We start from the raw sequence: 15,601 nt of genomic DNA on the forward strand, positions 1-15,601 counted from the left end.
CTCTTGAACAATGGGCTCAGTGGTTAGAAGGAGTGGTTGATTTAGTTCTCCAGCCATATGAGGGGAAATCTGATTTTCCTAAAGCAGCTCGACAGTTTCTTTTAAAATGGTCATTTTACAGGTAATTTATTTTTGAAATCAAATGAATTCTAATTCTAATTTTTTTTTTCTCAATATGCAATCAGTTTAAGTAATTTAAATATTTTATTTTTCAAAAATGTTAATACTTTAAATATGATGATGTATGTTTTCTTTGTTATGCAAAACTAAACAGCAAATATAATGATTACATTTTTTAATTTTAAAACTATAATGTAGTTGTTTTAGTATTAGAGTGAATATGAACTTTTGTTTTTACTGCCTTGACATTATAGTTATAATAATGTTTTTTATTGACAACAATTTTAAATAGCAGAAATTTATTATTTAAGCAGAAATTTTCTAAGTCTAATCATTATTTTTCTTGTAGCTGAATTTTTTTAAATAACTGAATGGTGGTAACTGAATGTTCTTTATTGACAACAATTTTAAATAGCAGAAATTTATTATTTAAGCAGAAATTTTCCAAGTCTAATCATTAATTTTCTTGTAGTTGAATTTTTTTAAATAACTGAATGGTGGTAAAATTTGTGCTTTTATAAAATTAATTTTGCTTCTAAATTAAAATACTTTAAAATAGAAAAAGCATAAACTGTTCACTATTTTAATGTAGTTTTTTTATTCAGTTACTGAAGCTTACATTTAATGATTTTATGTTTCTGATAGAAAAATTGGGCTGTTATGATAATCATGATAATAAAAATATTATGTTATTACTTGAAAATAAAACTTCATTTTTTGAAGAGTTGGGGGCTATATTTTTGTTAGGCCCTCATAGTCTAGTATTTTAATAAATAAAACTGTAGATGATGTGAATTATCATGCTGTACTGAATAATTACATCTTTTAAATGCTAAATAAGCCACATAGTAATTACTGTACTTATAAACTGTACGTTTACCGCTAGTTGTGAGAGCCAGATAGCTGAGTGATTTCAGTCTAGGCTTGCTTCACTATACCAATTACTGGTGTGCTTGAAAGCAAATAAACAATAATATATCTTAATTTTTTTCTGATTTTTCTTCCGATACTAAAATAATATATTTAAGGTAGGTAGCTTACTTTTCATTCTATTTAGGAGCAAATAAATTTTAATCAGAATGAAGCTGATATGATCCTTGAATCCACTGGTTGTTTGAAAATGATTTTTGGTCTTTAAAAGTTCTCAATTTCGATGAAAATTTGCAAACTGTCTTTAATTTTTCTCATTCAACATTTCCTTCTTTTTTTATGACTGCCAGTTATTGTGGGAATGAACATTTTGTGCGAGATTAATATAGAATCCAAACTATGCAGCTCGTAATGATGCTTTTTCACATATTCTTTCAAAATAGGTGTTATCAACAAAGTATCTTATTTGCAATGAAAAACATTTTTTCTTGAACTTCCACATTAATCATCATATGGCCATACTTCAACCATCTGTGATGAAAATGTTACCATCACAACAGTTGAAGTTCGAACTTCTTAAAGCTTAGGCTTTCACTTACTGTTGTTTGGAAATTCTTCATGGGTAATTTAAAGCCATAAATAAAGCATTTGAAAAAAGGAAGAGGCTATTCTAAAGAAAATCTACTGAATCAAATAAATAATCTAAATCTGGAGAGAACCACTTATTTATATAAAGAATTCATTTGCTTCAGCAGTACTATAAACAGCAGAGACCATCTAGATTAGGGCCTTCAACTTTTCATGCCAACGGCCATATCGGTTCATAAAGATCCACATTAAATAACGTCAGATTCATTGTTACAATAATCGCACATCTGTCAAATAAGTAGTATAGGCAAAAAAATTTATAAAAGAGGAAGAGGTGTACAGTAGAGTTCAAAGTCTGAAATCTGGCATCCAGTATCCAGAATTTTGGATCACCAGCAGCATTTTTTTTAGGGGGCTATACATTATGTCTTAATTTCAATTAGGATTTGGTGCTAAATGAAATACGTCCATATTGAAGAAATAATCAGTTATTAGCAGAAATGTGTATCTTCAATAATTTGGCTCTGTAGCTGCCTTTTTGCTCAGCATGCATCTCAAATTGAAATATTCTACATCAAAGCATCATTCATTTTACATGTACTGAATAATTGAAATCCTTGATGTCAACTTGACGAATCATTATTTATTATTATTATTATTATTGTTTTCATCACCTGTGACTCTCAATACACAGCAACTCAAGAAATGACTCATGTAGCCATATCCTTTTTTTTTTTTTTTTTTTTTTGTAATATTAGTAAATAAATACCAAGAGCATGGTAACCTTATATGCTGATATTACATTTGGCATGATTACAGATTTCATTAATTCCACTGCAAAGTGTTGAGTGTGTTGATGATGAGAAATTTAACAAAAATTTCCCTCTATATACAAAAAAATAAATTTTATGAATGATAGAGCAAATATATTATAAAGAACAAAAGATTACATGTAGTACTGTTTGAATGGAGAATAACTGGTTTGTTATTCAGATAAGCATAAGACCATTGCCAGACCTGTTGCAGCCACACAGATTGGCAGAATTTAGAGAAGCACCGAGCAAAAACTTAAGGGATAGTAAAGTCTTTAGAATTTAGTGAAGGCACTGAGATGTAAAAAAATTAGGTAGGTGCTAAGCATCAGAATTTCAGACTTACCAAAATGTCAAATAGATAAGCTTTAAGTAAGTCTCTGGATAAGCTTTAAGTATATGTGGGAATTTATTTATTCAGGACTGGAATAAACCATAAGCATGTGTAAGAAATATTCATAAGTATTAAAAAAAAAAAAAAAAAAAAAAAAAAAACTAAACTAAACTAATATAATTCAGGTATAATTTCCTCAGCATGCAACAGAAGAAATGAGAAATTTAGAGGAACAACATCTGTAGTTGCCAGTCTCATGATACATTTGCCAACAGTGTAGAGCAGATTCCAGCTGAGCTTTATAATTACAGCTGCAAATTTGGAGATCTCACAAACAAAAACCGAAATTTTCTAATTAACGAAATTTGTGAAAAAATGTGGAGAAATGGTAACAAATGAAGATGATATAACAGAAGTTAATTATTGCAATAACAATGAGCGAGTGATCAATCAACTGACGGTTAGCAAAATGTATAGTATGGTTCTAAGTCCAGAAGATATCACTAATCATAGTGAAGAAAGTGACAGAGATGTTGCGGATAACAAAAAAATTTCGATTGGCAATTTATTGGGAATTCTCAACATGACAATTATAGGACTTAATCAAGAAATTATATCTATAAAGTATTAGCACAAAAAGCAAACCAACGTAAACAATGTACACCACAGGAAAAAAAAAGGATAGTTTTATATCTCCTGTTCTACTGGGCCGATTGATGAAGTTCAACTTGTGTTTCTGATGTCTCGAAAGTGCACCTTAGGATATATATTAGATTTATATATAGTATTATTCTAATATAGATATTTTGACACAAAATTGGATTTTTTATGAAATGACTTGCAAATTTTTTTCCATATTTCGATTCTACGACTCAGATTACGCCTAAATATTAAATTTTGTAAAATTTGGGACAAAATTTAGGGAGAAATTCAGATATTTATCTTGCTGTATTTTTTTTCAGTTTGTGCCAAGAATAATTCAATTGGCAAGATTTATAGCAACCTATTTTCCTTTCCTTTTTTTCACTGTACATTGTGGAAAAAAAGTCATCGTTCTTACTTTCAAATAATTTTAACAAAGTGCTATATTATCACTTACAACAAATATGTCAAATTTCAAAATGTACCAATGTGTAATTTCATGTATATCTTAGAAAATTTTGATTGAAGAACTCTGATTTTTTGCAGGTGTGCCTAGAAATACTTCTACTTTAAGATGATGTTAAAAATTTTTATAAATATTTAATATTTATTTTATATCAAATTTTTTTAAAAAAAATTTTTTAAATTTTTTTAAAAATACAAATTTATAAAATAAATCATAAAAAATAGGGAAATTTTATTTGGAATGAACCTAAATTTAAAGAAATTAAATAATAAAGAATCTGTGTAAATGTATGTATGTTTCTCACATTCTGATAAAACAACGATTCCTAGAGCCATCAGATTTTGAATAATGTATGTCTCCACCCAAATATGGACATCTGGAAGCCCAAATTTGAAATTTGTTTTATTAGTTATTTCATATTTTTGTAAAGCATTTATGAGTTTTTGATTAAGAAACTCGACAATTTCAAAGCGAGCAATGTCAACACTGTACGGAAGAGGGAAAAAAGTGCTTTTATATCCAATGCATGAGACTATGTATTGGAAATTTTAAAGATATGCTCTTTTTTAATTATTTTGTGATATTGCTGTTGAATTGAATTTTATGGTTTAAGTGTGAAGAACATGATATTTAATAAATAAAAATTAACACATAAAACATAAAATAAATTCTCTTTTGGGCATAATATAAAACCTGGAAGCTTTTAAATTATTTATTTATTTATTTATTTCACATTTATTTTTCCCCTATTCAAAAATATGGAAGATTGTAAAAATGACTTTATTCATGTCATATGGACAGCATCTGTAGAAAGGAGTTTCGCTTTTGACTCTCACATGATTGACATTTAAGAATAAAAATAATGTGACATTTAAGGACCCTTTTTCTAGGGCTCATATAAATTCAATTTAAAGGCTTGTTGAATTCCATTTAAAGATCTTTACTTGGGACTGACCACCCCTGATCCCATTTCATTTGAGATGGATGTCTCTGCCAAATAAGTCATGGTTGGAACCAAGTTTTGCCAAGAGGTATGTGTGCATAAAGTCGCATGATTACGTATTCTAGTGTGAATGCTGAAATTGATGAATTTAAAATATAACTGCAGTAAATGTATAAATGGAATGTGGCTCTATAGAGGCATTGAAAAAAGTCTAACTGGTTTTTTTCAGCCATGCACTAATGGAACGAATGAGGAAGAACTCTTTTCAAAGTTATGAAGAGAAACATAAAACAAGTTCTATAATTATCTCAGTTGGCTGGAAGGCATGCTGTTGTTTTCAGAATGAATGTCATGACTGGTTGAAAACAACCAGTCATGACATTTATAAACTCTGTTTCTAGTGCTTACCAAACTTAATTAATGATTTATGGAGCTCATTAAAAGATCTTTGTATGGAAGTGACCATCCATGATTTCACTTCTTTTGAGACTGATGTCTCAGAGAAATGTGTATGGATGAGATGAAGAGTAAGAGTATGTCTCAGAGTATGGATAGGGTGAAGTTTTACTGAGACGTATGTATAAAAATGCATGTGTACGAAAGTAGTGTGACTGGAAGTTTTGATGTGGTTATTGAAATTCATGAAAGGAAGTTGAGAAGACAAAAATATAACTGTAGCAGAAGAGTGAATGAAAACTGGTTATATGGAGGCATTGAAAGGGAATCTTACAGACCCCCCCCAATAGCTTGATTAAGAATCAATGAATACTGTGCATGAAATTATTTAGTGAAACTTAAAGCAGGGTTCTGCAGTTGTATCAGGTAGCTAGCTGGAAGGCATGTAATTGTCTTACAGATGAAGGTTTTATACATTTTTCAGTTAGTCAATGATAGGAAGGATTGTGTTTCTAAGTTAAAGTTCTGTTCCCCCCCCCCCCCCGCCCCTCTATTTTCTTTATTTATTTTTTTCATTTTTCCCTATTCAAAAGTATGCAAAATTGAAAGAAATTTCTCTTTTAATAAACATATTTATCTGGCAATTTAAAATATTTATCTTGCATATCTAAATGCATGGTATATACTGCTTTGTACTGATGCCTTTCACGATTGCTTTCAGGCTTATTGCATATACTTTGCTCCCTCCAGATTGTAAAATGTCTGGTATCATACTTCGAACAAAAAAATGAGAGTCATATGTAAGCAGAAATCTGCTGCAATATCTGGTACTCCAATGACGATAATCTCTGTACTACTGCAGCCATATACATTTTGCAGCCCATGTTAGTGGAACCAGACATCATGAATTTCCTCTGCTACAGTCCTCTTATATGCAACTTGTAGCTCTGAGTTAGAGTCCACCTGAGTTTTCATAAATTTCCCATCTTACTGTACTATTTTATACAACTTGTCACTCTTTGGTTTATTTATGTGTTCCTATGGTTGCAGTAAAATCTCTTTCAGTCGGAGCTGATGCCATTTGTCTTATTTCTTTTAGAAATTGTTACCAAATAATGATCCTAAATAGCCAGTCTGATATGGCACATTTTCACCTTAACCCTATTTATCTGCATACATCAGCAGTGTCTCAAAAAATTTCCAGATTCTTGACATGACACTTTGGGCTACTCTTAAGTTCATATAGAACAGTGTCATTGTTGCCCTGCCTCCATTCTCCTAGTGACATACTACTTCTCACAATCCATCAAATGACTTCTGAATAACATATTCCACCTTTCATGTATGAAAATTTTATCCACCTACTCATAGTCTTTGAAATTAAAATTTGAAGTACCTCCTTGCATTTCCTTTCATACGTGTGTGAAAGAATGGGCACAAACATTTTGCATATTTCAGTGTAATGAAGGTGAGTCTCAGCATTGACCTTGAACTACCAAACAACCATCTTTCATTAGACTTCACTTACTAGAACTAACTAAGTACTTTTTTATAATTTTTTCTTTAAAATTTGCTGCCAGTGTATCATTAGTGTAAAATATAAGTTTTTCAAGAAATTATGTTTGTAATTTAATACTAGAGAACTTTTAGGGAGTTGGTTTTTATATTCTGATTTGTTATTATTAAATTTGTTTTATGTTAAAAGATTAGATTGCATTTAATAATAATCATGCATAATGCATCTATTTTTTTCTTAAAATAATATTGCAAGAGAGAAAGCAATTGATTGCATAATTGCTTTAATTTATTCAGTTCTGTTTGTTGATAGGCCCTTAAATTTTTTTCATTATTGATGCTTAAAGGTCCTTAAAAGTCCTTAATTTCCATTTAAAGAAATATGTATAAATCATGTCAGAACTATGTTCTTACCAAACATTCACGTACTTTTTTTTTGTAAGGGGGTCTTATTTTTTAGTAAGTATGGTGGTGTTTTTGATAGTAAAAGTGATAAGTGTGCTAGAAGTTGCTATCTGATTAATTTTGTAATGCATATTTTTAGCCCATCATTATAGAAGTCATACAGTATTGTTTGTACATTCTGAACAGTAAGACTGTATGAAAAATATTAATTTTGCAGGTTCTTGTAATAAAAATTACTAATTCTTGGTTTTCAATATCTGCCAGTTTTTAGTTGAACTGAAGGAAGATTTTGCATAATGAATAAAGGCAAAGTTTCTCAGAAATTTTTTTTTAAATAGGATTTTTAGACAATAGCGTGACATAAAATTTATAGTTATAAAATCGTAAAAATTCATAAATAGCAGAACACAATATTAAATTCATAATGTTTTTCTTAAAAAATTTAATTATGATTTGACATATATTTATCTTATTGTTTGTTAAGGAAGTTACTCTTCTAAATATTAAGGGACTGTACTTATATACTCCAAATAGTAAGGTTGGTGGTACTTGATTTTCAGCAGCTTCATTTTTTACTTTTTTTAAATAGCAAACTGTATTCAAGAATCAGACTTAAACCATATAAAATAATGTTCCTCAATGTCATATTCATTATAAATATTTGTTTGTAAAATACTATAATCTGAAATATTGTTTTAGCTCAATGGTCATCAGGGACCTTACACTACGAAGTGCTGCCAGCTTTGGTTCTTTTCATTTGATTCGTCTCCTATATGATGAATATATGTTCTACCTAATAGAACATAGAGTGGCAAAGGCCATCAATGAAACTCCTATTGCTGTTATGGGAGAAGTAAGTAAAGATCTTTAATAATTATCATTGAGATAGAAGAAATTAATTTTCTTATGCTCTTTATATATTACTAATATGGAGCTTGTTTGATTTAATTATTATCAAATGCGCTTCACAGTGCTGTGATGAAAACTGTTCAGACATTTGTGATGTCAAAATTAATTTCAATGCTTGAATGTTTAAACTTAACTCAATTTAAAAACTTGAATGTTTTTAAATTGTTTTAAATTATTCTTTTGTGTATAAAATTGTGTAAGATTAGTTCATAATTATTGTTTTAATTATTTGAATGCTAGTTTATTTTCCACAACTTATTTCATACTGTTTTTACTAATAATTTTTGTCTGTATATTCCTATTTTGTGATAAAAGCTATTCTAGGGGTATTTCATGTGCTCCCCTTTTTTTAAAGGAGGGCTCACAAAATATATTCCACTCAAAAATTAGAATTTAATACTTTCAGTTGTATGAAATATAATCAGTAATTATTTATAATTGCTTATATATATTAGTAAAAAGTAGAAAAAGGTATTAAAAGTCAAATAACTTAGTCGGTCAAAAATAGCGCTTTTAGCTACTGATTTTTAGAAATTGATTTTAACAGTAAGGAGCTTTGAAACCTAGCAAAGGTTGTAAAAACATTTGTGTATCCTATCAAATTCCAAAATAACCATGTAAAATAGTGACAAATCAAATTTTAAAAAATGTGATAATTGATAATTCCTATCTAATCTACATAAAGATTCACATGCACATAGAAATAACAGAGTCAATCTTGTCTGTTCAAGGCTTCAAACAGAACTTATCAAGGGAAAGTGCTTGAAGCCTTCAACGGAGTTGATTAACTAAGAGCATGCAAACATGTTTCATTGAGCAAATACATTGAGACTCCAAACGGTATTAATCGTAATCTATTTTCTTTTCAAACTACAACTAACAAAAGTCTCAAAAGATTTGCCCTTTTCCCCAACGTGTTTGCATGTCTTAATTTCAGAGTAAAAATTTAACAGACTTAGTAGTACATGAACACTAAAAATTAAAATTAAAAAATTGAGAATTAAACACATTTAAAAGAAACATCAAATACAAAGTGGCCTTACTAGGCCACTTTATGTTTCTTTTAAATCAAAAATCAAATTATTCAGGGGTACAAATCAAATTATTCAGGGATTTTCTGAAATGAAAAACAAAACCTGAAAGTCATATTTAAATATGAAATTAAGGGCAGGCCAATTGGATTGAAATAAAAACTTTTAGCTAAGAAAAATTTGCAGAGCGAAGTCCTGTTAAGACTAAAAGGTGGAGTTTTTTGCTCAAAAAGTGAAAAGGTGAATAAATTAATCGTGAAAGAATACCTGTGTCTGCCTCGAACTCTTTCTAAAATTAATTTGAGCTAAAATTGCACAAGAAAAAGTTGCCAGAAGGTGAAGGAAACCAAAGTAGTGACACCAGAAATACAGAACATTCAATTTACACCTATTGGAGGGCATTACTAAACTGAAGCAAGTTATCATAATCTTGTCGTAGCCAATGGAGTAGTCTGGAAAAAGGGGAGTAAAATCTGTGGGGAGGGTGAGGGATCAGAGGCAACTCGTGCAAGATGGCTTCGTTTTTAACCCGCGAGAAGGCGTGTTAGGTCTTACAGGCCTGGGCAAATATTCAATGGGTTGCGAAACATTTTCCCTTTCTATAAAATGATTGAGTCTACCAATACCTGCTTCCAAGGTCACCCTCTATCCTTTGTGTAGGAGATCATATTTCTTAAAGCTGTCTTTAGCTAGGAACTGAATCTCCGGGCCTGAAAGACCCAATGCGCGTTCTTGCATTTTTTTTTTTTTTTTTAGATAATGCTTGTATAAGAGTTTAAAAGATGCATCATTATTTAAGCTATAAAGATGAAATGAAACGGCTTCAAGCATTACTTTCGAAATGTCAACAGATGAAGAACCAATAAAGAGAGATGATGATAAAGAAAGTATCGATGAAGAGCAATTTAGTGCTCATGAAACTTCATCGGAAAAAGAATTTGATTCAGATGATGAAATTGATGCATTCAGTTTAGGTGAATTTTATACTGGTATAGATGGGATTACAAAATGGAATTTAAAAAAAAAAGCCAAAACAAAATATAAGAACACGTTCACAAAATATTATCACTAAATTGCCTGGATATGTTGGTGATGCGAGAACTGTATCGTCCCCCTACAGACTCTTGGTTATTACTGTTTGATAATACCATATTAGAGCGCAGTGTTGATTGCATGGACATTTACATGGACAAGATTGCAGATAATTTTCAAGGATACCATGACTGAAAAAAACAACTAATTTAATCGAAGTAAAAGCCTTAATCTGCCTTCTTTACATCTGTGTATTACATAAATCCTCCCACGTTAATGTGAAAGATATTTGGCCACTGATGGCACAGGACTGAAACTATTCCACCAGACTATGTCTTATAAGAGATTTCTATTTTTGTTACGTTGTCTAAGATTCGATGATATTAGAGATCGTATGAAAAGGAAAGAACTTTATAAACTTGCTCCTGTAAGATCTGTGTTTGATTTATTTGTAAATAACTGTAAAAATTATACGGCTTGGTGAGTACTTCACCATTCATGAAAAATTAGAACCTTTTATAGAGGTAAATGTCCCTTCAGGCAATATATTCCCAGTAAGCCTGCAAAGTACGGGATTAAATGTTTGCTCTACTGGATTCACGATCCTTTTATGTCTGGAATTTAGAAATATGTGCAGGGATGTAACCCGAAGGTCGTTACAAACTGGAAAACAGTGCAGGCAAACTTGTTATGAGACTGTGAAGGACAGAAAATCTAAAACTTAATGCACAAAATGCGAAAAAAATGTTTGCTGTGAGCCTAGCTCTATAATGTGTATTGTGCGCCAATAAATATATACCATCCTTACGTTTGCAGCTTCATATGCAAGTAGTTTTTCATTATTAAAAATTTAAATGCATTAATTCATTAATTTAGTTACCTTCTTCAATTATTCAGTTATATTACCTTATTCTGTTATCTTATTTAACATTATATGCGATGTAAAGATTTAACGAGATTTTTCTAAATATTAATTCATTATTTTCAAGTACCGTAATTTCGCGCGTATAGTCCGCGGACTATCTGTGTTTAAAATGCGAATTTTTGAAGCTGCAGACTATCCACCAGTGCGGATAATACGCTGGTTGTTCACGGTTAAAATTGTTGAAATTTAAAAAAACACGCTGTAGTGAACTGCCAATGATCAAATATAAAAAAAGCGCGAGATTCCAAGTATCCTTCGCACTGCTTTAGCACAACTCCTGGGAGGGGGAAAAGTAGTTGATGCGTCAGCTCGGTTTTTAGGAGCCATAGTAGCAAGTACCTGGAGTACGAAAAAAAAGCGTGATTCGTTTACTTATAGCATGGTTTGGCAACACCGAGTGAGTGGGGTCGAAGGTCACATTTCATTACCACTTATCACGAGGATAGCACGTTGCACAGTATTTTGTTTTCGTATTTTGTCTTTCATCTTCGATAACGTTGATGAAACATCGCCTAAGATTTACTGCTGAGAGGTAGTTGAGAAAACTGAAAAAGATGGAAATAGAGAAGCGGGCCATTATTGGTTTAATCCTAGTATCCAGTGCACACAGGATTTGATTACTTTTGGCGACTTTATGATGAGCAGTGAAAATGGGACATATACGATGAGTAGTTAACGGGTCATTCAAAGAAAATATATAGTTAAACATAGTATATACTATGTTTTCATTCAAAGAAAATATATAGTTAAAGAAAATATATAGTATATAGGTCATTCAAAGAAAATATATAGTTAAACATAGTATATACTATGCGTGTATAGTATATATATAGACGTTCTTTGGATCATTTTTGGTGTTGGCGATAATTTTCAAAGTCGCGCCAAGGCTGCACCGTATACTAGGATTTTACTCCGTTATTTTGAAGTGGGCAAGAAAGCGGTGAGAAATTTGCGCAAACAAAAGGATGTGTTTAAAAAGCATGGAAATATTGCCGTATTAAAAAAAGTAATTTTGGACGTATAGTCCGCGGACTATTCGGTGATGCGGACTATCTGACAATTTAAAAAAAAATTTTTTATATAAAATCGTGTCTGCGGACTATACGTGCGAAATTACGGTATATAACTTTCCTTGATTATTATGAATCGTGGTATAAAAAATATATTACTGGTTCAATAATAAAGTCGCATGAATTGAAGAAAAGTGTGCACGAGCCTATTCGACTCAACGCGTTCTAGTGTTACTATTAGGATGCACGTGCTGCCGGGTTAAAGATTGTTAGTTCTCTTAGCAAACTAACAAAAACTTTTGTTTTGTTAGTTCTCTTAGCAAACTAACAAAACAAAATGGTGAAAATTCAAAGTAAATGTTAAATTGACCAAAAGTCAGGTGAAATGGAAAAACAGGAGAAAAATATTAGTAAAAGTCGTCATATTTCACACTAATGGGCTTCAAAGCAATTGTGGGAAATTGGAAATAGGCCTTTAACCTTTTAACTGTCATGCCCGAAATAATCTCGGGCACAGAACTGGTATTCCAAAATGTCACGCCCAAATATTACTCGGGCTAATTTTTTTTTTAGCACATTGTATTGTTATACCCAAATATATATCGTGAGAAGTTTATTTCGGCTTCAATCCTACTGAAGGCTTCAAAGGATAGAGGTTAAAGTTCAAAGTGGACGGCATTTTTTTTTTATTTTTTGATTGCAAGGCAAACATTTGATTTTTTTTACAGATAGAGTTGGCCAGTAAATCATAATATTCTAAGCAAATACACTGATCTTAAAAGCCAACTTTTAAGAATAAAGCAAATGTAGAGAATTTACATTTATACATTAGATTACCTATTTTAGTCATCCATTAGCTAGCTTCCTTGTGGGTTTGAGTAAAAAATTTCATGTCATTAAAACAAGTAATTTAAAATAACAGGTTAATGCCAGCTTTTTTTAGGGAATGTTTAATTACTTTCTTGTGAATTTCATTGTCCTGCAAGTTGTTAATAAAGTATTGAATTTTTTCTTGGAGAAGGTCAGTGCTATTACAGATTCGTTTTATTCTAAGAAGTTGTGAATTAATAGTCTTAATAATGACTCTTTTTGAAATATTAGAAGTTCAGTTGGTGAGTTTGAACGTGTGAAATTTGAACTCTCTGTGTTTGTCATAAATTTTTAAAAATTTGTAATTAAGAATATGAAGATCAAGGTAGTTTATGTCATTTTGTTTTGTGTTGGTAGTGTTAATTTTAAGGCTAGTAGGATAACTATTTGCTTGCTCTATTTTGTTAAAGTTATTAAAGGTTATTATTCACAGATATATTGTCATCAATATATCTGTGAATGTGCTTAAAATATTTATTCTTATCTAGATCTAGAGTTTGCATTAATTTAAATTCTTGTGTGAAAAGGAATAATCCACAGATTGCAGTAGAACAATTGGCACCCATTGTTATTCCCGAGATTTGCTTAAAGATTTTGTTATCAAATTGAGATAATTGTTAAATAAGGCACTATTTAGGAAAAGTAAATATATATATATATTTAGTATTTTTTAAAGAATGCATATATATACATATATATGCATTCTTTAAAAATATTTTCTACAAACCCAGTAAATGTCATATTCAGTGAAGAAAACATTAATGAAAGTTAAAGCAATCAGCTGTCTTTTAACGCTAATTAATATTCATAGGTGTGACCGAACATCAGTGAATAGGCCTGGCTGAACTGTTGCTTGTGGCCCCCTTGAGTGTGACTCACTTGCTATTACAGTAGTTTTGTTTTTGAAAATGTAATTAAATTTGTGAAACAGGAATCATGCAACAGCATGCTTCATTAATTTTCAGTACTTTTTTTCAAAAAATTACACTATGTGTGTAATTAGTCAGTAATTCCCCCCCCCCCCTGGAAGCAAGGAGCTAAATACACAGGTGCACTTGCAGAGAATTTGTAGTCTAGTGGATTTATGCTTAGACTTTATGGGAAATGAAGTAAATCTTCCTGCTAGTACTTAGGCAGTGAATTTGTCTTAACCTTCCCATGTACAAGTGTGAATTAGTTCAAAATGAGCTGCTTATCGCGAAGCAAAGCAAGATGTTTCTGTGCAATTTTCTGGACAATTTTACAATCACTCATTCACATGTCATCATATTTTTGTTCTGCATTGAGTTCACATTGTTCATATTTTCTGCATCTTTCATTATTATTCTTTGGTAATCCTAAGTACGGATCATCATTTGCTTCACTGGATTGCCCTGGATTGACAAAAATTTGAATTTAGATTCAGAGTCTTTAAACCACATATGTTCAACATTGTTTATTTAAGACAAAAATATCTCATATGAAATCTTCATTTGAACAACATTTCATCAAGAATAATAAACCCAGCAAAATTTCACAGGGGGGCAGAATGTTTTCTTTTCTTTCAAGTTCCTATAAAAATACAGCATATTGATTCTGATGATATCGTTGTAGCTGGTAAAATGATTTATGTCATTCTTCTGCAAGTTTCTCATTGTCTAGCGTGCCACAACTGTACACTTTCTGTGTATGTTGTTATTTTGACTTCTCAGGCATTTACAACTTGTATGCATTCATCAAGTGAAATAGTCTTATGGAAGACTGTACTGTGAACTATTGCCTGATCACAACCAAATTCATGTAATACACTGTGAAATTTTTATGGAGTTTTACAGCATACATATTCAATTTTCAACTACTTTCATTTTCACATAGTCCATTGCAAACAGTCGTTGCTTCAAAATGTTTTATTCAAAACTCAACTGGACACGTACTTTTGCCCCAGACCTTCAACTGCAAATAATACAAATTCCTACAGTTTGTCCCATGGTTAAGGATTGCCAAAAATTCATTTATAATTTCTTGTAAAAAGTGCAAAGAGCATCTATTAAAATTGATTAAAATATCCATAGTTGTATCCTTAAACTAAGAACTCTGTATTGCAAGATACATATGTAAGGAAAGTTGAAGTAAAAAATAGAATGGGAATGCTGAAAAAAGTTATTCATTATGTACAAACTGCAAAATTTTAAAATTATGATATGTAACATTTGTAGACTGCCAAATACTGAGTAATATTAAACATCCTTCTTGTATAGTTTCTTAGTATAGTTCTCACTAATTGATATTGGCATTAAAAAAAAAAAAGTTCTTCCATGCTCCTTGAAGTAGAGCGGGTTTTGGAGTAATGTTAGTAACAATATTATCTGGCATATGCTATGACTTGTATTAAATTCACCAAAATATTTCTGCAAATAGCATTGCACCATGGCTTAAGTAATTCAGATATTTGCATACATGCATAAAAAAATCTTCACAGTGTAACTCATGGAGAGGATAAGGGCAGAATAATATCTTAAGCAAAAACGTTGACCTTTTAGTACTTGAAGAATAAAATGACGTCTTCCATATACATGACAAACATTTATTTAAGCTGTAAAGACATTGAACAGCAGAGTAGAAACATGATATTACACAGCGCTTAGCACTTCTCGCTTACATGCGATACTCACCATTAACTTTGGCTAACTGCTTAGAAAAGTATTACACAGCAGAGAACTTGCTTATCATGCGCATGAGCTAGGGGAATCAACG

The 15,601-nt window shown here is 30.9% G+C and overlaps 1 protein-coding gene across 1 annotated transcript in view; it reads left to right on the forward strand.

Annotated features, from left to right (window-relative positions):
• The window catches only part of LOC118193563 (transcription factor RFX3-like), a 102,810-nt gene that overhangs the window by 78,092 nt on the left and 9,117 nt on the right, over positions 1-15,601 (forward strand). Inside the window, exons 15-16 of the mRNA XM_085821449.1 lie at positions 3-121; positions 7,791-7,944. Coding sequence (XP_085677575.1) covers positions 3-121; positions 7,791-7,944 — 273 coding nt within the window. The remainder of the gene's footprint in view (positions 1-2; positions 122-7,790; positions 7,945-15,601) is intronic.

The sequence above is a fragment of the Stegodyphus dumicola genome, chromosome 7 (assembly GCF_044657685.1).
Source record: "Stegodyphus dumicola isolate Sdum_Otavi_A_Nest chromosome 7, ASM4465768v1".
NCBI classification, from domain to species: Eukaryota; Metazoa; Arthropoda; class Arachnida; order Araneae; family Eresidae; genus Stegodyphus; species Stegodyphus dumicola.